The 24,872-nt window shown below is 42.2% G+C and overlaps 2 protein-coding genes across 10 annotated transcripts in view; both read right to left on the minus strand.

The window, feature by feature from the left end:
• Nucleotides 1-11,236: 11,236 nt before the first annotated feature.
• Nucleotides 11,237-11,902, minus strand: LOC129726209 (uncharacterized). Its single transcript, XM_055682975.1, has 3 exons — nucleotides 11,804-11,902; nucleotides 11,580-11,745; nucleotides 11,237-11,513 (listed from the first exon to the last, which is right to left on the minus strand). Exons 1-3 carry the CDS (start codon nucleotides 11,876-11,878, stop codon nucleotides 11,344-11,346), a joined length of 411 nt encoding a protein of 136 aa, XP_055538950.1. The 5' UTR covers nucleotides 11,879-11,902; the 3' UTR covers nucleotides 11,237-11,343.
• A 10,304-nt stretch (nucleotides 11,903-22,206) lies between these two features.
• Nucleotides 22,207-24,872, minus strand: part of LOC129726063 (spectrin beta chain) — a 47,736-nt gene continuing 45,070 nt past the window's right edge. For all 9 annotated transcript variants that reach the window (XR_008728235.1, XR_008728234.1, XM_055682655.1 and 6 more), the window contains one exon: nucleotides 22,207-24,597. Coding sequence is in view for 7 of the 9 variants with exons in the window: in XM_055682654.1 (XP_055538629.1) it covers nucleotides 24,571-24,597 (27 nt within the window). In the remaining 2 variants the exon portion in view is untranslated. The remainder of the gene's footprint in view (nucleotides 24,598-24,872) is intronic.

A 24,872-nucleotide genomic window follows, 5' to 3' on the forward strand; every position in this document is an offset into this window, starting at 1 on the left:
AGTTTTAAGCAAACTTTAGGAACTATTCTTGAGAACCTTGTCTAGCATGGGCCTCCTTGATCTTATGGGGATTTTATGGCTGATTTGTAGCAGTTTGTGAGAATAATAAGATTTATGCCCTGTTTTAAAGGACAAGCAATCAAAACTTCTTCAAGTACATCGTAAAACTGATATTGTTACTTGGGAACGTCTCTATGCAGAAGTTTACGCAGAGGTTCATCGATCGAGGACAGCATCGGGATGAACTTGTTCATATAATTCGCGAGCCCAAGGAAGCTACGAACTTCCGCCACGTTTCGAGGTTTCCTAAATGATAGTATAGCACTTATCTTCACTCTGGAAGGTGTGATTCCATCTTGGGAAATTCTGTGCCCCAAAAAGTCGAGTTCACCTACCCTCAGTTGGCATTTCTCCCAGTTAAGCTCTACTCTCCTATCGTTCAATCGGGATATAACCTTACTTAGACGTTCATCATGCTGTTTCAAATCTTCCCCCTCGACGATCACATCGTCAAGGTACTAAAAAGTTCCATCGCAGCCGTTGAGAATTTCGTCCATGGACTTCTGAAATAACTCAGGTGCCGTCACCAGACCGAACGGCAAACGCTTGAAGCGGTAAAGTCCTCGCGCCGTGATGAAAGTAGTTGCATCCCGAGACTCCTCATCTAGTTCGACTTGAAGGAATGCCTCCTTGATGTCGAGTTTGCTCCACAAACGTCCTCTTCCAAGTTTCGCAAAGTAATCTTCGATGACAGGCATGGGGTGATGCTCACGCATAACAGACTCGTTTACTCGACGCAAATCGAGACATGAACGGGGCTCTCCATTAGCCTTACCCACTATCACTAATGGTGATACCCATGACGTAGGGCCTGTTTTTATTTCAATTATATCACGTCGCAACATCTCATCTAGATTTCTTCCAACGGCTTCTTCAAGTGGTATCGGAATTCTTCGCATTGGTTGAAAAACTGTCACAGTCTGAGGATCGATACGAATGTGTGCTTTGATACCCTTGATTTTGGTGAAAAGCTGTATCTTTATGCTATCGATGTTCGTGCCAACTTTGAATATTTATTTATTTATTTCGTCAATCATAGTAGACTACATCTTAAAAACTATTGCTAACATCACAAATATAGTTATGTAATTCTAGTGTTCAATATTTTTCTAAGAGCATTTCGTGACATCGTTAAATCAATAACTTCACAATATTTATTGTAAAGACTCATCATACTATTAACTGGCCCGGCCATGGCATATTCTGTTCTATAAGAATTTAATACGAAAATTTTTCGCGTTCTTAATGAGCGTGTAGGAGCATAAAAGTTGAGTTTTCCAAGCAAATTTTCCGAACTTATGCGTTGTGAAACTAAATCGTTGACAAGAGTTACCGAAGCAATTTCTCTTCTTTTTTCAAGCGTTTCTATATTAATAAGCATGCAACGCGATTCATAACAAGGGAGAGGAAATGAATTCCAACCTAGTTTTCTTAGTGCATATAACAAAAACTGTTTTTGTACGGATTCAATTCTATTGGAATGGACGTCTTGATAAGGCGACCAAACAACACTACAGTATTCTAAAATAGATCTAACATATGTAACAAAGAGAGTTTTTATAGTGTACGGGTCTACGAAATGATAACTGAACCTTTTTATAAAACTTAGCATACTGTTGGCTCTATTGATGATCGTATTGTAGTGATCAATGAATGTTAACTTAGAATCCATAATTACTCCTAAATCTCTAATTTGATAACACCTTTCCACAACTTGATGTGCAAGAGTGCAACTGGCATGTTCAGGATTTCTTTTTCTTGTGTAGGATATAATATTACATTTTTTTACGTTGAGATCAAGAAGACTTTTTTTACACCAAATGTAGAAAATGTCAACCTCTTGTTGGAATTGTTGGATGTCTGATTCGTGTTTTATTTCCATGTACAGTTTCATGTCATCGGCATATATCAATACTTTGAGACGATTCAACACAAGGGTAACGTCATTAACAAATAAAATGAAGAGCAAAGGGCCTAAATGGGAGCCTTGTGGAACTCCAGATGTCACTTCTACTGGTACAGAAAGGTGTCCCTTAAACCTAACCGTTTGTGTCCTGTTCGTCAAATAAGATTCAATCCATTTAAGTAGGCCTGACTCAAATCCCAGTTTTTTTAATTTGAACATAAGCATGGAAATATCTACTCTGTCAAAAGCTTTACTAAAATCCGTGTATAGAGTTTCCACGAAGTTGCCTCTGTCCATAGACGCAAGAGAGAAATCAACAAATTCAAGTAAGTTGGTAGCCGTAGACCTCCCTTTGTAAAAACCATGTTGGTTACACGTTATGCGATTCTTTACCTGATTAAATATTTTTTGGTTTACGATAGCTTCAAAAAGTTTAGGAATACATGATATTATTGCAATGCCACGATAATTTTTGATGTCAGATCTCTTACCTGACTTGAAAATCGGTATAAGAAAAGATTTTTTCCAGACTGATGGAAACTGTCCGGACGTAAGGGATAAGTTGAAAAGCCAAAACAAGGGTTTTACGAAGGCAGGAGCAAGATTTTTCATGAGTGAGGGTGGAATTCCATCTGGACCTGGTCCTTTTGAAGCGTCCAGTTCTTTTAGTGTTGCGAGGATTTCTTGAACAGTTATTTGCTTAATAGATACGTTATTTATTTGTTCATGCAAGTGCGAGAAATACTCAAAGTCCCTGACTTCGTCGCTATTTTTATAAACGGTTTGAAAAAAACTCGCAAACTTGTTGCAGATTTGCTTTGGGTCAGTACTGGCAAAGTCTTCATATTGCATGCGAGATGGGAAGTTATTAGACTTCATTTTATAGTTTGCAAATTTAAAAAACTGTTTTGGGTTTGATTTAATGTTATTTTCCACCCTTGTGTTGTAGTTCTCATACGCAATAGATATTTTAGTATTCAGTTCATCACAAATGTTCAAATATTTGTCCAAATTTCTTTGGTCTTTAAGTTTTTTGTGAGTTTTATGAGCTTTTTGTTTCCTATTCTTTAAATTTTTGATTTCTCTGGTGAACCAAATGGGATCTTTTGAGCTAACCGTTTTCTTTTTTGATTTTGGTACAGTTGAGTCTAGAACACTATACAGTGATGATAAAAAATTATCAACCGCTTTGTTCATATCTATTTCATTTTTAAGAAGTGATTGCCAGTCGATGTCAGTTAATTTACGATTGATTAGTTCAAAGTTTGCTTTAGTGAAGTCATATTTATATTCAGGCTCATGATCAGAGGGTCGTGATCTCTCGGTATCAATCATTAGCGAGTACTCAATTGCAGTATGAAATTTTTCATTTTTCCATAGGGGATATTCTGCTTTGTCAACACTAAAATCTTCCGTGCAATTGGTGAATAAAAAGTCTAAAAAACAGTTTTGCTCATTCCGGATTGAGTTTACCTGATTTAATCCAAGTTGACTAAAACCGTCAAAAATAAATTGCAGAGTTTCGTTTTCTCCTACTACAGGAAGTAAAAGCGATTCATTATCATCGTTTACAATAAAATCAGCATCATTTTGATTGAAATCTCCATATATATGAATTTTTGAGTTAGTGTGGGACTCATCATTCACTAATTCTACCGTCCTTAAAAATTTTTCATATGATTGCTTGTTGGCAAAGTGGGGTGGAAAGTAAACAGATACGAAAATATGGATTTCACCCTTCAACAGAACTTTAACCCAGACATCTTCAAATTCGGCATGTTTCTGGGTTATGATTTGCTCAGAATCATGCTGAACCCCAACAGCCACAAGCACTCCTCCACCTGATTTCTTATCAGATAGTGATAGATCACGATCGCTCCTGAACACATTAAAGGAACTGTTGAAAACTTCTTCACTTTTAATATCTTCGTTCCAGTTCGTTTCCGTTGCTAAGATGATTGAGTATGAACATCCACTTATTCTGTTATTAATGTGATTAATTTTGAGTGCACTGCGCATCCTGTTGAAATTCTGAGCATAAATCAAAACTTCATTGACTACTGGCGTTGTTTTTTCTTTCTCTGAGCGTCACTGATTTTGAGAACACGAATGCTTACAATAACATCCATCACACGGGAAACTTGCTGATCTGAAATTATTGTTATTGTTATAGTTGTGGCTGCCAGCCAAATGGTAAGGACACGATACAGCTGAAGAGGTCGCGGGAGTCGTTAAGTTGAGCGGGCTCGTTGAAACGGTAGGCATGAAAGATGATTGTGACTCATTATTCGCTGGGTACGGATTAAGTATTTCGCCTCGTTGAAAAGAGACATGCTGGAGATTAGGTGGGGGTCGAGAAAATTTATCCTTCGCTGCAGCAAGAAGCACACGGTCTGGTGGTAGTTGGTTGTAGTAGCTGTTGTTAAGATTCCTGTTAAGATTGAGGTAACGATTCGGGATTTGATTGTTGTTATTATTGATGCTGTTATTGTTGTTGTTGGAGTTGTTAATGTTGCGGTTGTTGTAGATGTTATTATTGCGATTGAAGTTATTATTGTTGCGGTTCTGGTGGTTGTTGTTGCTGCGGTTGTTGTAGATGTTATTGTTGTGATTGTAGTTGTTATTGTTGCGGTTCTGGTGGTTGTTATTGCTGCGGTGGTTGTAGATGTTATTGTTGCGATTGTAATTGTCATTGTTGTTCAGGTGGTTGTTATTGTTGCGGTTGTTGTAATTGTTACCATTGCGGTTGTTGTTGTTAGTATTGTTGTTGTAAGCCTGTTGTCGTCGATTCCTCCTTCTTCTGGCTGCATCTGCATTCTTCAACTGTACCAAACGACGCCTTTTACGTTCATCATAATCTGTCCAATCCGCTTTCCAAACTTTTTTTGAACCTAGAAACCGCCAACCTGAATTATTGGCATTATCCAAATAAGTTCTGTTGCCAAACTTGGAAGTGAAACAGGTGAAGCTATTGGGGGAGTGGCAACACTCGCTGACTTAGATCTTAGTTCTTCGATGCAGGATGACAGAGTTTTAAGCTCATCTACAATGTTTATCTCTAACGGATTGGTTTGTATTGTACAGCTGGTTGCTGTTTCTACAAACAGCTGTCCTAACTGAGAAAGTTCGTTATTTATGCTGGTCAGCGATTCCGTTAATTCGTTCCGAAGTTCGTTCTTGAATTCCGAAAAAGCAATGTTAACGAGCTGCGTCAGGTGATTTTTAAGTGTAGGCATAACACCAGCCACACTGTTGGCTTTGATGTTTGACGTTAGCGCTTGGTTTATTTGTATAAGTGACTTGTCGATACCCTCTAGAGTTTCTGGAATTGTGCTTGGTTGTTCGAGTTGGGTCACAAGTCGATGAATCACCTCTGTATTATCATCAATCAATTTCGTCAGCTTGTTCTGCTGTTTGGTCAACGTGTTCAATTCAAACGATGCCGTTACTAAAAGTTGGCAGGAATCGCAGCACGGTAGCAGAAATGCAGTTGGATCTACGGCTGGTTTATCTTGTTTGTCTTTTTTAACGATACGCAGAGAACTTCTGCTTTTAGCAACTACTTCGGGGGGGCACGATACTCCCACACAGGAGGCATGGAATTTTCGATTACACCCTCCAACACACGACCAGAACACTTCGGCACCGGAGTCTTTCGCGCAGACTTCGCAAATTTGATTCATTTTTACCGACACAAAAACACAACAAGCAAAATGAAAACTAAGCGAAAAACAATAATTTGATTTAAATTCGCGCGTGGATAGGAGCTAACAACAAACACGTCCAACTTGGTTGACGACGAACGAACTTCCAACCTTTTCGCGGTATCATCGCCTAATAGACATCGCTGGCCTCCCGCCACAACGAAGAATTCTGCTTGAACGGTATTTCTGTCAGCAACTATGTCTGCCACGAATGATCCTCGAATTGTCAGCGCATTCTGGCTGCCATAAGCACGAAGAATCCGAGAGCTGCCTTTTTTAGACGATACTATTGTTATTCTTTGGCTCTTCAATGCCTCCCAAGCTTCCTCGGTAACAAGATTGGCATCCGCCCCAGAGTCGATAAGCATTTCAACACGGACTCCACCGACCATACAAACGATTACGTTTGATTCATTGCCTGAATAGAAGGTATAGTAAACTTTTGTTTCTCTCTCGTCTTCGGGTGCAGATGTCGTGTCTTCCGATCGTAAAACCTCATCTATCACTTGAACGCGTTTTTCTGATTCACGACCCATCGAATGTCGTCTCGTCTTGCGACATAGCATCGCGAAATGGCCGTAGCTTTTACAATTTCAACATTGCTTTCCACGAGCAGGACATGCAGCTGAAAAAGCAATGTGTCCTGGCCGACCACAATTATAGCACGACTTCTCAGATGATCTTACATATTGCGATACGGGTTGTCCTTTCTTATGCTTTACCTGCTTTTTCCGGAGGCTGAGAGGGAGACATGTACTCGACTTGTTTATCTACACTTTCTTGCGCGATGCCCAACGCTTCAATTTCCGGAAAACTCAACTCTTTCATCAAAACTATTCTGCGTACTTCGTTTGAAGAGCATCCTTCAACAACGGCGTCCGTAAGATAAATCTCGCATAGTATTTGGCTGATTTCCCAGCCATACTTCTCAAAACCGCACTCTGCGACCTGTTGCTTCAGCCGAATGATAAAGTCGGCGAAACGTTCCCCCGACTTTTGTTTGATCGACCGAAGCTTGCGGCGCTCCGACGTACTTTGGTGACGCGGCTCGAAAAATTCATCTAATCTTTCAACCGCCAGATCGTACCACTTTGGTTGCAGCGTCACCAGCGGAACGTGATCATGACCTTTCAAATTTTTAAAAATCAACTGCAGCGCCGGACCGCCGAAATGCAAAAGTTTTGCCCGCATGGCATGCTGGTCGGTTATATCGTAAGCCGCAAAATAGCACTCTAGTGATTCCCTCCACGATTTCCATTCTCGCTTCGATTTGGTCACATCGGAAAGGCGGAATCGGTCGTGAGTCTTGCATCTGCAAATGAAAGTGTGATACAAGTTGATTGTTTCACTCTACACACGTAGGCCAAATCATAGATACAACAACACGCACACCAAATTACATGAATTCTAACAATTCACGCTAGCAGGAGAATTCTGCAAATTCTCGCAATTCGTTTTCAAAACGCTCACTTTATACTCAGGGAGATTCTTCTAATCTCCGCCATAATTGAAATTATTAACTGGAGAACTCTGCTAATTCTCGCAAACCTTCCCGGAAATTCAATTATCTCCGCTACTACTCACTAGAGAAACCTTTCGATTCTCGCTAAAATACCCGCGCCATTTTCATGGGATATTTTTTTTTCTTCATAATTTGCAATGTGTGCCAAATTGTCGGCGTCGTTCTATTAGAAAACTGAACTCTGACGACCCGAAAATCGCACTTTGATGTATTTCCCATCTTTTCAACAACACTTTCTGCCATTACTTTTGAAGGAGAAAGAACTGTGTATTTGATATTTTCGATTGATTACCTTTTCTGCTATATCCTCGTCGTCGTCGCCAGATTGTAAAATTGCGAACCGTCCTCTTTCGTGTCTGCTTCTCTAATCCCCGATCAGAGCCGAACGTCCCCGCTTAAACGTTCACCAAAACTCTCCCACTCCCAAGGTGGTTACTTTTTAGTTCGTACACCGTAATTAAAGAATAAGTAATATTAGGTGAACGGGAATTATCTTTCATAAGGGCGCAATACACTACAGACATCTCTAGCGAATAAGTTTTGAAAAGTGGATTTTTCCACATAAAATCGTATGGAAACTTTAAAAATCGGGCGCAAAAATATAGTTCCACCGATTGATCTGAAAAATTACACAGTTATTATAGGACCCATACTTTTGAAGGAGAAAGAACTGTGTATTTGATATTTTCGATTAATTACCTTTTCTGCTATATCCTCGTCGCCAGATTGTAAAATTGCGAACCGTCCTCTTTCGTGTCTGCTTCTCTAATCCCCGATCAGAGCTGAACGTCCCCGCTTAAACGTTCACCAAAACTCTCCCACTCCCAAGGTGGTTACTTCTTAGTTCGTACACCGTAATTAAAGAATAAGTAATATTAGGTGAACGGGAATTATCTTTCATAAGGGCGCAATACACTACAGACATCTCTAGAGAATAAGTTTTGAAAAGTGGATTTTTCCACATAAAATCGTATGGAAACTTTAAAAATCGGGCGCAAAAATATAGTTCCACCGATTGATTTGAAAAATTACACAGTTATTATAGAACCCATAAGGAACACGAAAAGAGCTAACATTTATTTTTTGTCCCACCTAATACACAAGCACAGAGAACAGACTAACAGGCGACGAACAAACAGTCTGAAAAAAAGTGTGTAAAATTTTGCATGTGTGCCATGAATTATCCTCCAAATAATACCCTTCGATATGCTAAATGGTAAATGTAAAGTGTGATGTCGCTACCGTCGCTAAACAGACTGTATTTTCATCAGTGTATCCCGATCAACCATTTCTTCAAATTTCTTCAGGTTTCGATATATCTATCTTTAAAGCCATCCATAGTGAAAATCGATAGCGATCGTCACCATTTCGTACAGATATTTATTTATGATCAATGTGCTAAAGATGCGTATCAGTTTTTATAGACGTGGCGATAACAATGTTTCTCAAAATATCAAAATAAATCATTACAGTTGAAAAGATATCGGTTTTTGTCGTCGATTCGTTGTTTTTATTTATGTTCATCTATTTTTAGTTCAATGACGAACTTTTTTTTATGAATATTAAATATTCTAATGTGGAACAAAAAAACGCATTATTTTTCTCATTATTCGGTGCTTATGGGTGGGGGTGGATTTGGTAAATGTAGATTTTTTTTTTGTGAATGATACTTTTATTCCTGATACTGTCTGGATTCGAACCCATGATGTTTCTGGAAGTCTATGATATCGCCGTACTCTGTACCCTCTAGCCTACGCCTGCTACTGGAGAGTTTCACTTAGAAAGTCGAACACTCTAGAGGATAACGTGTCAAAATTTCTTTGCACTTATTTATGCAATTTAAAACGTATCTATTCGTTTAGTTTTATTGTACGCAGGTAACCATCATACCCAGTCCGTCATTCATAACAGATAGAGGATAATAAACATTTTTTAAAATGCCAAGAGTTTTACCAAGAGTTTTAAAAAAACGGCAAAGAGTATACAGGCGAAAATTCAAAGAACCACAATTAGAAACGACTGTCTTACCGGGACATTCAAAGTGTATCTCCGTTAATCTATTAGTAAGTAATGCTGCTTACGATAGAGAAACGAGATCACCATCAAATTACCATTCTTCGGACGAATTCATGGATGTGGATTATTTGGACGAAGCCTTCGAAGATATAGAATGTCAAGTTCTTAACATGATCATAGAAAATAAAGTACGTGATTACTTTTTTTCTGACAAAGTTTCGTAAACTAACTATTATAATTTTTTTATTTTTTTTTATATTAATATAGCTTTCTGTTGACCCTGATCGTACTCCAAGTGTCCAATTGGCCGCAGAATTAAGTGCTTGGGCTTCAAAATATAGCGTTCCTTTGGCCGGTGTCTCTGATTTACTCAAGATCTTGAAGCAGAGTGCTGGACTGTACTTACCCAATGATGCGCGTACTCTTCTGAAAACTCCAAGAAAGTCAAACTTTCGGAAAATATGCAATGGAGAATATATTCACATGGGTGTAGTGGAATTTTTGAGGCGGTTTAATTTGATCGATTATATTGAAGAAGGACATCCAGTTATATTATCTTTTTCGGTGGACGGAACCCCAGTCAGGGTTGCCACATTTAAATCTGTGTTTTCCCTTGAAAAAATCTGAGCATCTGTATCTGGAACAAAAATATCTGTAAAAAAAATCTGTATTGTTTAAACATAAAGAACTTTGTTTTTTTTTAAGTTTTTATGGAACATCAACAAAAATTTTAGCTTAAAACGTGTGAGGAGTTGAAAATATGTTCAATTTGCTTAATATTTATTGAAATAAAATCTGGAGCGTTTTTAAAAATTAATGTCAATTTCGAAAAATCTGTAAATCTGTACTTTTCGACGAAAATCTGTATATCTGTATATACAGATTCTGTACCGTTACTTCGGCCAAAAATCTGTAAAATACAGATTAATCTGTACATGTGGCATCCCTGACCCCAGTTTCAAAAAGTGGGGCCAATGATTTGTGGATTATATCAGGAGCTGTTCATACTGAGGAATTCAAACAACATGTATTTATCGTCGGTATTTTCAACGGACCATCAAAACCTACATCTATCAATACATTTCTTGAAGAATTCGCCGATGAAATCAATGGATTGCTTTCCACAGGTTTTCACAAAGACGACAGGGTGTATCCTGTGAAACTAAAATATTTCACCGCAGATGCACCGGCAGTAGCTTACATAAAAAGTATCAAGTCTCACGGAGGATATTCAGGGCCAGTTTTTTCCATCAAACAATTCCAATGAACACATACTTATATTTTTTGAGGTTTTCTATCGCAATACGTATTCTTTGTTCCCAATCTCTAAATCTGAAGTACAACAAAACTGCGAAAGAGATGCTCATCTCATTTGTTGAAACATATCCTGAGCTATATGGATTAGACACAGTATCGTATAATGTACACGTACTATTACACCTAGCAGATGACGCCTATTTACATGGGCCTTTGAATTCTTATAGCTGTTATCCTTTCGAAGCGAACATAAAAAAGATAAAGCGATACTTACATGCTCAAAATTAACCCTTACAGCAAATATTCAATAGACTCCAAGAGGAACTTAATTACGTTGCTGTTACGAAAGCTGCAAATAATACACTCAAATTGAGTCATTTTGTATACAATCTTGATAGGTTTTATAGATTAACCTATCCAAACTTCACAATTCGTGCAGATAGCATTAGTGACAATTGCATAATGTGGAATGCTCCAGACGGATATTGTTTATTGCGGGTGATTTTCTTCGAGAAAAAAGATGAGAGTATTTATGTCACTGGACAACAGCTCGAAGTGAAAGAATCACTGTGTAGTTCAAAATGGACTTTGAAACTAAACATGCTAATAGGCTGTTTTGGATACAACTCAAAAACATATCCTCTGCATTCATCAATAACAAAAATGGTTTGTCTTCCATATAATCTGAATAACTGTGATTATTTCGTAGCACCAATGATTCATACATATACATAGTTTGTAGTTTATTGTTATACTGTTATTTATTGTCAATTATATAAAAATAATAAAAAGATTACTTCTTTTTAGTTTCAAAGATTATGATTAAGTATTTACATCAGACACTCCTCCTTCATTGTTAGGATCGCGAGGCTCTTTTTTTAGAGACGAGAGCGCTTTTCTAGTTGTTCGCTTTCGGTTTGTTGTACACTGCTTGCGCTCACTACCCCTGATCCTATCACATGCGTGCTGCATTTGATACCGAATTTCGGCGCACGCCAGGGCTGGTGGATCATCCGTGCTGTCATATAATGAATGATCGATGGAGATTCTGTAAAAAACAATAGTATGAGTATGGTATCTATCAATCGACGAATATAATATATTATCTGCCTACTTATTAATACTTGCGTTGAGCACAAACTTTTAAGGACCTGTTTAGCCCCAGCACCTGAGCAATTCACCTGAGTCTGCAGCTCTAGATGATAAACCCTTTCAATAAACGTCATTGTCATTTCTTCTAGAGGTTTTTTAAAGAGCACAAATGAAGCCAGGAACTTTTCCTGCAAATAAACAATATATATAACTGCAGAATCTTGAGTTATTATTTATTTAACTTACAAATTTTTTCTCGTTATTTTTGTTTCCCAGTAATTCTTCGAATTCGAGCAATTCATTAATTGATTTCAGAGGCATAAGCTTTTTAATCGGTTCAAAATATTCGTGAGTTTCAGCCGATAACGATTCCGACCTTTCTCCTCGTTGTATCAGAATGTTGATCTGTTCTTTCATGAAACTTATGTCAGCTTGTAGCGCTTTGATTGCATCCGCTTGCTCGTTGTACACATCAAGTGGAAGTGTCACTACTACTGGCTGATTACAGTTTGATTCCTCCAATACCTCTTCCACAACTTCATTCTCGAAACTTTGGTTCGCCATATGATAGCTGATGTGATTTGATCGCAGAATAATGAAGATTTTCCGTACCGCGTAAACAGCGTTATGCTACTTGTTGTTTATAAAACATTCGTTACACTGCTTCAAAAATCGATAAGGACAAAAACGACTCGATACAATTATTTATCGACTTTTGGCAAAATATGTCATAACAATGATATCGATCTTTCAATATATTTCGATAAATTATAACAAAGAATTCTATAAATTTTTGGTGTGCATCGATGTTTATCGAAATTAAGTTTGGTCTCTTTATAGAGTTCTATCATACGGCCAGTAAAGAAATCTTTCAGAATATAAGTATCGATCTCCAAATATACCTTAATATATGTATCAAAATTAAATTATTTTGGATGTAAAGGTTTACCGACATGATTCTTTATTTTTGTGTAAAGCACTTTGGAGAAGTTTAACGAATGGTTGATCGGGATGTGTTTTTCACTCCCGTTGGTACTGACGTTAAAATATAGGCGACGGTAGCGACATCACATCTTAGTTTACCACTCAGCATGACGGGGGGTGTAATTCGGAGAGTATATTTTAGCGTGCGCAATCTGTTTTACACACTTTTTATCGTTTGCTTGTTATAGCGAATTTCTTTATTCCACCAGCTCACCTCGTTTTGACCTTTTTTTTTTTTTTTTTTTTTAAAGGTGGCGGGGAAATCTGCAAACAGACACCTGAGAAGAGAACTCAGGGTGTGGGGATGAGACTAGGGGAGATATGCTGGGGTAGTTACACTCACCCAGGCACCTACTGATCCCTGTCCCGACCCACTAAAACCCCTCCAGTCTCTAGCCCTGGTCTTCCCGGAACGACGGTTAAGTATTACGTCGGGGAGTGGCTTTTGTGCATGATGCACCCTCTTTACTCTTAATCCTCCTAGCTAACTACCTGGAGACTGGTAATTAGCTACCACTGGCGTGTTGGTGGTTGACCCGCCACACACGTTGCAGCTCCAGAACAATCTGAGAGGCGGCCGCACAGACCGCGTTCCAGATGTCCGGGTCGTCGCACATCCTCCGGACTAGATTGTCCGGAGTAGTGCCAGGCCCGCTCACAGCCATCATGTTGCTCCTCGCTCTTACGAAACGGGGGCATACGAAGAAGACATGCTCAGCAGTCTCCTCCTCCTCCACGCACTCGGGACACATGGGGGACACCGCGTGTCCGAACCTGTGCAGATATTGCCTGAAACAACCATGGCCTGACAGGATTTGTGTCAGGTGGAAGTTCACTTCACCATGTCGCCTCCCGACCCAGCCGGATATCTCCGGTATGAGTCGGTGCGTCCATCTGCCCTTTGTGGAGTTGGACCATTCCCGCTGCCAGCGGAGCATCGAGAATGACCTTCTGGTACCTCGTATGCCCCTTGTGTCACGTTGGTCGAAACACTCTCTGTCCTCCTTGATGGCGATGCTGATAGGCATCATGCCGGACAAGACACAGATTGCATCGTATGACACCGTACGATACGCACTCGCAACTCTCAGGCACATGAGCCTGTAGGTGCTTTCCAGTTTACCACGGTAACTGTTAGTACCTAGCGCTCTGGACCACACTGGCCCACCATACCTAAGTATGGACGAAACCACGCTGGCACGAAGTCTTCGCTTGCTGCCATAAACCGCTGAGCTATTGGACATCATACGAGATAGTGCTGCAATAGCCGATGAGGCCCTCTTACAGGCATAGTCGACGTGACTCCCGAACGTGAGCTTGTCGTCCACCATAACCCCCAAGAGCTTCAGGGATCGCTTCGAGGTGATGGTGCAGTCTCCGACTCTGACCACCGCCTGTTGCTCCGATTTACGGTTGTTCACAACCGTGACCTCCGTCTTATGATGCGCCAGCTCCAGTTTCCTGGAGCGCATCCAGTCCTCGACCTTGCGTATACAGTGCGCGGCCGTCAACTCGACCTCCTCGATAGACTCGCCGTAAACCTCCAGCGTTATGTCGTCTGCAAAGCCGACGATCACAACCCCTACAGGGAACTTGAGTTTCAACACTCCGTCATACATGACATTCCACAACACCGGGCCCAGGATAGAACCTTGCGGAACTCCTGCGGTAATTGGGACGCACTTCTGACCCTCCTCCGTGTCGTAAACAAGTATTCGATTCTGGAAATAATTTTCCAGAATCTTGTACAGCGACACCGGTACATGGATGCTCCTGAGCGCAAGCGCTATGGAGTCCCAACTGGCACTATTGAACGCATTCTTCACGTCGAGCGTGACGATTGCGCAGTAGCGTATTCCCCTTCTCTTGCGCTGAATTGCTACCTCCGCCGTCTTGATGACGGAAGAGATTGCGTCCAGCGTGGACCTGCCCTTCCGGAAGCCGAACTGGTTACTTGCCAGACCGTGTACAACCTCCGTGTACCTCACCAGTCTGTTGAGGATGATCCTCTCAAGCATCTTGCCCGCGGTGTCCAGCAGGCAGATAGGCCTATATGCCGATGGGTCCCCTGGCGGTTTCCCAGCCTTTGGCAATAAGACCAGTCTCTGCCGCTTCCACCTGTCCGGAAAAAGATAGTCATCCAGGCACCTCTGCATGACTGCCCTGAACAGCTCAGGGGCCGTTTTTATCGCCAGCCTGATCGCCAGGTTAGGGATACCATCCGGTCCCGGTGCCTTGCTCACCTTTAGGGATTTGGCGATCACGATGAGTTCCTCATTCGTAACCCTTGCCTCCTCCCCTGCCTCGACACGGCTGTCGTCGCTCACGGATTGGATGCTCGGCAGGTTGGCCGACCATCTCTGGTCTATGTCTGAGATACTGGAACGTCGGACGTTAGACTCGACCGCCGGAGGCCAAGGACTTGGCTCGTGGCGTGGAAAGAGTCCCTCGATGATACGCTCCAGCATCACTGGTGATCGCTCTGCAGGCGCCAGCGCGCCTTTAGTCTTGGCCATTACGATCCTGTAGGCGTCACCCCACGGATTTGTATTGGCACTCGCACATAGCCTATCGAAGCAGGCCCTCTTGCTGGCCTTTATCGCACTCTTTAGCATCGATCTTGCCGAACTGAATGCTGCGCGGCGCTCTGTCCTCTCTTCTTCGTTTCGCGCACGCTGCATCCTCCGTCTTGCACGGAGGCACGCACTGCGGAGGTCGGCTATCGCGTCCGTCCACCAGTAAACCGGTGGCTTTCCATTCCTAGGTTGGCGAGTCCTAGGCATGGTGGCGTCGCACGCCCGCGATAGCATAGCAACTAGTTGGTCAGCAGTCGGGTGGAGCCAACTGCCCCCCTCGCGCTCCCTTCTCATTGCCTCTTCGAATACCTCGGCATCAAAGTGCGATGTCTTCCACCCGCGAACGGTCGGAGTGTTGGCTCTACCCGTCGCTTGCCGCCTCTCGTTGTTGTCTACACTAAAACAGACCGCCTGGTGGTCGCTATTAGTGTAGCCATCGTCTACCCTCCAGTTCTTGATCAATCCTGGGCTGGAGAACGTCACGTCGATGATCGACTCCGCACCATTTCTGCTAAATGTACTTTTGTTCCCAACGTTGGCCAGATCTAGGTTGAGCTTTGCAAAAGCCTCCAACAGGATCTGGCCCCTCTGGTTCGTGAAGCAACTTCCCCACTCAACAGCCCAAGCGTTGAAGTCGCCCGCCACCACCAACGGCGTTAGGCCCGTTAGCTCCATGGATAGGAGGTCGACCATCTGAGTGAACCTTTCGGTAGACCAACGTGGCGGAGCATAGCAACTGCTGTAGAACACTCCGTTCACCTTAGCAACTACGTACCCTTATTCTGAGGTTGAGACAACCTCCTGAACTGGGAACTTGCTCGTCGTACATATGGCCGCCAATCTGGACTTATCCGCAACCCAGTTACCGTTTCCGGGAGGGATGCGGTAGGGATCCGATATGACGGCGATGTCTGACAACGACTCAGTGGCTGCTTGGTGTAGCAGCTGCTGAGCCGCGAAGCAATGGTTCAGGTTCAGTTGCGTCACCCTTACGCCCGTGGTTTCGCAGCCGGCTTACCGGCTGGGCACCTGGGGCCTCCCATAAAGTGTTTGGCGTCCCGTTTCCCGGAACATACCATGCACTTGGGAGACTCCCCACAGTCCTTTGCTTTATGGCCTGCACCTCCACATCGCCTGCACAGCTGGCTCCTATCGGGCCCCTTGCAGGTCCAGGGCTTATGTCCGCCCTCGAAGCACCGGAAGCAAATGTCTGGTTGCTGTAGTATGCCCAGAAGACATACAGACCAGCCGACCTTCAACTTGCCCTCTTTCAGGGCCAGGTTAGCGTCCGCCGACGGTAGTCGGAAGGTAGCTATCTGGGTCCCCGCCGGACCTTTGCGGAGGCGGATTGACTCCTTAGCCACCTCCACCCCGCACTTCGCTTTAAGGGCTTGTGCAATGTCGCACCCCTCAGTGATTTCGTCCAGGTTTTTAAGCTGGAGAGTCACTTCTGAGGTGAGTGCCCGCACTTGCACCTCCTTCCCTAGGACCTTTTCAGCTACCGTTTTGTAGGTAGCCCCCTTGTTCTTGGCGTCCTTCCGGAGCTCAAGTATCATCTCGCCAGTGCGAGATCGGCGGATACTCCGCACATCCGCCCCCAGATCCTTGAGCTGGGTTTCCCCCCTCATCTTCTTCAAGACTTCTGAGTACTTCGACCCATCCGTCTTGAGTATGAGGGCATCACCCCTACTCCGCGCCTTTTTGACCTTTTTTGGTCCTCTGGCCGCTCCGCCATCATGTCGCGTCGCACCTTCCCGACGCTTCCTACCCTCTACGGTAGTCCAAGGGTTGCCCGTAGCCTCCACCTGTGCCTTTTCCGCGGTGGACCTTGAACCGGTTGGCGTGTGTTCCCGTGGGAGTAGCACGACCAATCGTTTCTTGGTGTTCCCGGGGTGTCCCCGGGGACTGCCTCGTTCGCTTAGCGACCTGCCCCGTGGAGCAGACCGACGCGAACGAGGGGGCGTCTGTCTGCACCTCTTTAGATGCAGTCGCCCTCCCGTTCCTGGCCGCTTTCTCGGCCGCCTTCACCCGAGCTACGAGTTCTTCGTGCTCCTTTCTGGCTTCATCAATGGTGCTCCGAAGCAGGAGGAGGCTCTGCTTCAGGTCGCCAGCGATGTTTCGCCTGTTCGCCGAGAACTCGATTATGGCATCGAGTTGTTCGGACAGCGCCGCCACTCTTGGCCGCGTGTCCAAACACCTTTCGACGGCCTTGACTAGCAAGGGACCGTCCACCGAGATGTCTGGTGTGGACACCGACGGATTCGCCGTTTTTCCACCTCCAGACTTCGCCGCATCCGTCTCCGCCTTCTTCTGCGGAGACCGCTGGATGCCATCTCGTGCGAAAGGATTTTTTGGTAATTTGGTAACCCGTCTTATGGGCAACTATGACTCCACCGACCGGCGCAAGTCAGGAACAACCATCTGATCCTACTCCTGCCTGATTCCCACCAGGCAATAGACTCGGAACGTACTGGAAGGCCTGCCAGGTTTTATGGGACGGAGACCCCTGCACCGGGTACCACCTCGCCATTTCAAGCCGTTGTCACACGACTTTACTAAGGGAGCTCGATGCAGGTGCCAGCCCGAGGATGCGGTACCATTCCGAAATCCAGCTCATATCCGTTCACTACGCTGCCAGTTGCCATAATCGGGACCTTACTGGCATCAGTCCCGATGGGCGGGTAAGTGCTTTTGGGTGTTGGAAGCGGCTCTATTCGCTCCGTCAGAGGCGCTTCCGGGTGATTGTGGCTTTTGCGAGGAGTCGACTGTCCCTGGTCCGACGCTCACCACCCCTAGGCGACCTCCCGCTGCTGGTCCGGGACTGTTCGGTACTGTCAGTGGTCACACCTGTATTGTGCGCCCTCGACGATCCCCACACGTCGACCCGTGGTGGCATGCAGCTCTGCCTCGTTTTGACTCTGAAGCGCACTAACTGCTGTCAAAACCTTTCTTTATTCGCTCGATATTGACCCAGTTTTGACCTGGCGTGCTGCTCGAAGCGCACTGTAAAATTTGTCAGCTTCAACCCACCACCGCACGTGCTAAGTTCGTAAACAATTATCTGGCATCTCTTTCTTACTTGCGTCTTAAATGGCGTTGACGTTTTATTATTCCTCGGCAGTTTTGCCCGCACACAGCGGAATAAAGAAATTCGCTATTAGTCTGTTCTCTGTGACACAAGTGTCAAATGTAGAGTAACATGTCAAAAGGATCTACAGTCAGGTTTTTTTACGCGGTTTTTTTATACGCGGTTTTTTTAAGAGGTTTTTTTTACGCGGATTTTTGATTTAACGCGTTTTTTTACGCGGATTTTTGAATTAACGCGGTTTTTTTTACGCGGATTTTTGAATTAACGCGGTTTTTTTACGCGATACCGCGGTAATTCGAAAAAATTTCCACGAATTTCCGAATTAACGTGGGTTGGAACCAGAAACGTTTAAATGTTTATCTAGTAAAAGACTAAGTCCAAAAAATACTCTCCGCCCACCGAAAGATCCGGAATAACAGTCAATGAGGACAATTTTAAATACTGGTTCTAGAGCGTCTAGAGTTTTTTCTAAAGCCTTTCTTGCTGGACTACTTTACGCGGATTTACGGTTTTTTTTACGCGGATTTTCGAATTACGCGGTTTTTTTACGCTGATTTTTGAATTAGCGCGGTTTTTTTTTACGCGGATTTTCGAATTAACGCGGTTATTTTTACGCGGTTTTTTTTACGAGGTACGTATCCCCCGCGTAAAAAAAAAACCTGACTGTATCTACTTTCATCGATTTTCTTGATTGACTTTTCATTTGTTTAATAGTTAAGCTAAAGTAAAGTTTAATCTTCTCATATACCTTGCGAACTTCCAGTAATGTGGCGCCCGCGGACGACAACATTGATGGTGAATGTGTGTGTGTGTTTGTGTGTGTGTCTGTGTGTGTTTGTGTGTGTGCGTGTGTATGTGTGTGTGTGTGTGTGTGTGTGTGTGTGTATAATGTGCATAAACTATCGAATACGAGCTTGAAAATAACAACTACAGAAATGTCTTGTAAAACGTGCCTAACCGATATTTGATGGTTTCTCGGACGCGTTGCGGGCGTTTCGACCTTGTTGCCAGTCACATGCAGGGAGTTGTGTGTCTTGTTTTTGCTCGTCTTAAGTTTGTGTGTGGGAAAATTAGTACTTTACGAACTAATTCCTTTTTTTTCTATGGCTACATTTTAGGTTTAGAAGAACGGGCAATTTATGCGATTTTACGGGAATGTGAAAAATGAATGAGAACAGAAGATGTGGTCTGCGATGTGACTTAGACTTAGAAAAACCTTCCCTCATACAGACGAGATTAGAACCCGCCGTTTCCGACGTCTCCGACATAGTATTTAGCAAATTAGCAGTTTTAGTTGGGAAGGTAATTTTCCGTTCTTAGCACGGCTCATTTAAGCTTCGTGTTTTTTTTTTTTTTTTTGTAAATGATTGAGTGTCTCTTCAGACGCAGAAAATAGTAACTTACTATATCTACGGCCTGCTAGATCTACGGATTTCTCCGCAGGTTAACTACGGATGTACAGTATAAAGATAGAGATGTACAGTATAAAGGTAGAGCTGACTGGCTAAATCAGCTAGAACCCCACCGCTTCGACATCGCAATCTCCAGGAACTTTGCCAAAAAGAAGAGAAGGTACGGAGGATTCGTGGCCGCAGGGCACAGTACTACCAGAGTGGCGACATCACCAATGAACTGGGTACCGGCTTTGTAGTACTGGGCAGGATGCAGATCGTTTGATCAAGTGGCGGGTGATCAGCGACAGGTTGTGGATGTTGAGAATAAAAGGCCGGTTCTATAACTACATCATTCTTAACCCGATGTAGAAAGAAAGCGTTTTACGCGCAGCTGGAGGAATTCTTCGATAGCTGCTCGCGTCGTGATATCCAGATCGTCATCAGGGACATGAACGCTTAGAATAGAAAAATGTACAGTCAGCACACCGAATCGAACGACAACGTTCAGCGATGCGTTAGCTTTGCAGCTTCCCTGGTAGTCCGGAGTACTTTCTTTCACCGCAACGGCATCCACAAAATCACTTAGTGATCATTTAACCAACGTACAGCAAACAAAATTGATTTTGTTCTCACCGACGATCGATTCTTCATTGGCTTCAATGGCTTCTATTACAGAAGACGAGGCGAGCGGCGAGTTACTCGTCTGACAAATTCTGTTATTGCAAATGGCGAGTCGGCTGAATTTCGGACGAGCAGCTTGTCTCTCACTCAGCTGTCACCAGCCATGTTTCACTCGCGTTCCCTAATATGTACAACATTTTGCTTGCCTCGTCAGTGACTACGAGCGAGGTGAGTTGCTCGCCTCGACTTCTGTAATAGGGGCGATTACCAACACAGACACCAGTCGCGGTGCGGAAATTGAATCGGACCACGGTATGTTCCGTTTAAAACTTTCCTCCGTGTATCACACACGAAACAGCCACACCTGGCAGCTCTACAACAAACGGTTCCGGGACTCCCATTCTGCGGAGCAATACGCACAACAGCACGAAGTGATACTGCCCACTGCAAAGGGACTTGGCGCACCGCCTCTCGAGGACGTTTGGTGCAGGATTCGCACAGCTCTCAGAGAGACCGCAACGGCGACGCTAGGAGTAGAATTGGCAGAAACGATTGGTATGACAGAGAATGTGAGGCAGCGGTAAATAAAGACCGAACCTGGGCGACATACCCAAGGAAGTTAACGAGGGAGAATAAGGCCAAGTACAAACGGACACAGAACGACATGACCATGATTCTCAGACGAAAGAAGCGGAAGTAAGAGGATCGTGAACGTAAGAAATTCGAGCAGCTGTCCCGTGTCATCGATATGGAAAAATTCTATGAGAAATTTAACCTGTCTCGCAGAGGCTATGTGTCGTAAGGCGACATGTGCAACGATGGGAATGATGAGAACCTTCTCATGGATGCCAGCGAGGTGTTCGACAGGGAGAAGGACGATCTGGATGGACACCTAATTGGTGATACAGTAACCATAAGCGAAACGGAAACTGACCAAAGAGCAGCAGATGACCGAGAACCAGCTCCCGAAATTCATGCAGTTCGTTGTGAGCTCGGGAAGCTGAAGAACAACAAAGTTGCCGGCAAAACGGACTACCAAGCGAGCTCTTTAAGCATAGTAGAGAGATGCTGGCTAGTGCGTGGCACTGATTAATTTCCAGGATTTGAGAGGAGGAAAGGCCATACGAGTGGATGGAGGGAGTCGTCTATCCCAAATACAAAAAGAACTACAAGCTGGAGTCCTGCAAATACAGCAGTCTCTCACTTATCAATGCCGCTCATAAAATACTATCGCAGATTCTGTTCCGTCATCACCTTCAACTACAAGGTTCGTGGGCAAGTATCAAGCGGGTTTTATGGGAGCCCGCGGCATTACGAACCAGATCTGTTCAACTCGACAGATCCTACAGAAATGTGCCTACTTTTCACATTCGATCGAATCCTGTGCGACGATACGCAGTGGAAAACCCTGATAAGATCGGTAGTCTACTACGGAATCGAGACAACAACGCTTATTGCGGAGGACTCCTTCAGAGTTTTCTGCGGTAAAGTACAGACGGGCGACGGAGAATAGCGAATCCCCCTCCCTCTTCCTCGGAAACCCTACCAGCGGCAGAAACAGAAAGGCGCATCGTGCACGAGAACTCGACCAGACCGAAGGGATGATGTGGATGATGAGACGTCTGGGAAATTGGGGTAAGGTGGATAGCATGTTGTTTATACCAAATCCTCACGGTAGTGACAGTAAAGCATTCATCTTCTTTCTTCAGTTGTCTAAGACCTTTAGTGTGGGTTTTGATTAATGTCTTAGGCAAAATCTGAATGTTTCCGTAGAATAAGATGTTGAAATTCTTTCCAACATTGCGCAACTTAGCATTGTACTTGGTGACGGCTACACCGATACAATCCATCAAGTTGGATGATTTTTGGCTGAAAAATGGTTCCTGTTGTTATCATCCGAACGGTGTCGAGTCCCGTGATTTGAGATGACGTGTTGTGATTTGAGAATAAGGCACGTGTTGTATCACAACAAATAAAAAACGAATCTTTGCAGTTTATTCATATTGTTTTATTTTGAAATTTCAAAGTAGCGTTCCTTGATTTATTACTTTTTAATAACAATTAAATATTTATTTTTGCCTTTTAATATCAAGTAAAGTAGCTTGATACTCGATTATATAGCTTTTTTACATGTTTTACTTGTATCTAACGGTACGACTACAAAAAAAGTTAATTGTGGATGTAAATATATCTTTAATCTTAGAATATTTAATTTTTTTACCAAGGAAACTGCAGCTAGTGAAAATTGGACGCACTTGAAGCTTTTGAAAATGATCTTATGTAGTGAAGTAATGATGCTGATTTAGATGGTAAATTCTTCCAAGTGCTGCCGCCAGATGCAGGTTGTTACTGATCATTTTTGTCTGGATTTGGACAAACTATTAGCTCGTCCCATTGTCGAGGCCAGATGCATTTTCCAATTTGTTACGATGTTTTACGTTTGTATTCGTTTTGTATTTCTACAAGAAGCTACAAATATACTCACAAACTTTATTATTCTAATGTTAGCGGTATGCATTTTCCGTTTTCTTTTGCGCGGAAGTAAAACAACCTAGAAATTTAATGTAATATACTTTTATTTTTTTGTGTCTACTCATAAGCTGGCAGTTTAAAAAATATACTTGATTGATTATATATTTTTGATGTATAAAACAAATTTTTCCTTATATATCATTGAATTATAATATAGTAAATTTTGTTTGCTTTGTTGCATCATCGCTGCTCCATTTGTAGATCGTACTTGCTAAATTAAAAAGTATTGAAATAAATAATGTGCAGTACAAGCTATAAATAAACAAAATTATTATTACGTACGTTGATTTTATCCGTAGAATAATTCTATTTTGTTTGACGAAGCACTGGAATTATTTTCAGCTTCTATGATATTGCAATTACAATTTTTATTCAGCATTGTTCTTAGTCTATTAACAAATAATGGGCCGATGCTGAAACTTCAACATACTTTTTTAGTTTATTTATTTCATCATTTTCATTCACAGCTTCTTCAATGTTATAAATTGCATCGGCCGAATTATTATCTGTTTGTATATCTATAAGACAATTAGCTATAGACTAAGATTTCTCATTGATGATGGAAGCTTAGAACCTAAATGAAATGAAATTTAAAAGTTTGACAAGTAACCGTTATGTAAACTCAAAGGGTTATTATCTCTTATCTGAGTAATAAGAAAAAACTGACGCTTTCTTTACTATCCAGAAAACCCAATCAAACTCCCTCACAGTGATGCATTCTGTTCTAATTGTTTTATTGTGCATACAAATTGCATAGTACTTCGGAAAAGCGTGCCATATGTAAAACTAATTTGGATAAAGCAACTTTTAACGCACACTAATTTGTATCGGCAAGCTTGGTGACATACAAAGCGGCTGAACACATCTTATCTTAAACAAACGTTTCATTCAATCAAAGGTTAAATTTCCATCTAATTGCACAAATTCGTGAACTCTAGTAGGAAAAAATTGGATTTTTCAATAATTCTTTTCTCTTTCCATACTTACGAAGCACATTTGCTCTTGTACTCGTATCTGCATAATTGCTGCAAAAAGTGCTTCAAATTTCTTTCTCGCGAAACGAAATCGAAGACGTCGGTTCAATAATAAAAAAAAGAGTTTGCCCAAAAATCAATAATATAAAATAAATAGATTTTATTTTATAGAGACTATGTGCTATACAAATTTTGCCGTTAAAATTAATCTTCTCGTCAGGTTCTTACACATGTAGGAATTTTCATTTTGGTTCCAAATCAGCTTTAGCGGAGCGTTACTTTGTGTAAAGTGTTCTTAATTCGACAACGACTTTAGTTTCACTTATCTAAACATTTTGTTGTGTTTTATTTTAAAGGTTCTAACTTGTATTGCGAAGACGCTGTTCATTTTGCAAAGTTCTTATATTCGATAGGTACTCGAAAGATAGCCTATAATTACTCGCGTTACGATGTGACAATGATTGATGGGTTTGTGTGAACATGAGAGGATCTCAGAATCACTCAACATTGATAAAATTAATTGCAATGAAGTGTTTTCGCTATGTGCTGCTGCAGTTAATCACTGGACTGGGTCGAAATTGTCGACATTTGTCATTTCTGATTGGTGTAGGTTGAAATATTTACGTTTGTCAAAATATCAATTATTATTATAGCTCACAGCTTGTTGACGTCTCCAAACGTTGCGCTTAGGTTGCCTTTTTGTAGCTGTGGTGGAGAGTACGTACATAACCTTGTCGTTTGTTTCTATCAACTAATTAAAACAGAAGGTCGTCCAATTGGGTTTAGTACAGGTTTTTTTGATGATCACTTCTCAATCTGTTTGCATAGATGTGTCGATATCGGATCATGTATGTTTTTGTAAAGTTTTTAACTGTAATAAAATGAAAGAAAATGAAGAAGAGAAAAAAGTACATATAATTAAAGATCATATAATTTTGATTCTCTATGCTATTTTTTTTAACCTCGCACGACAAGCACGAATGTTACCAATACAATATTCCTACGCGGATATTTTTAAATGTTGTGGTAGGATGATACAGAATAAAAATATTATTCAAAACATTCAAATGGATTAAGGCTGAACTAAAGAACTAATTTTGTTAACAAAAAATAACACCTACATAACGTAACATATTAGCAGTGGTG

The sequence above is a fragment of the Wyeomyia smithii genome, chromosome 2 (assembly GCF_029784165.1).
Source record: "Wyeomyia smithii strain HCP4-BCI-WySm-NY-G18 chromosome 2, ASM2978416v1, whole genome shotgun sequence".
NCBI classification, from domain to species: Eukaryota; Metazoa; Arthropoda; class Insecta; order Diptera; family Culicidae; genus Wyeomyia; species Wyeomyia smithii.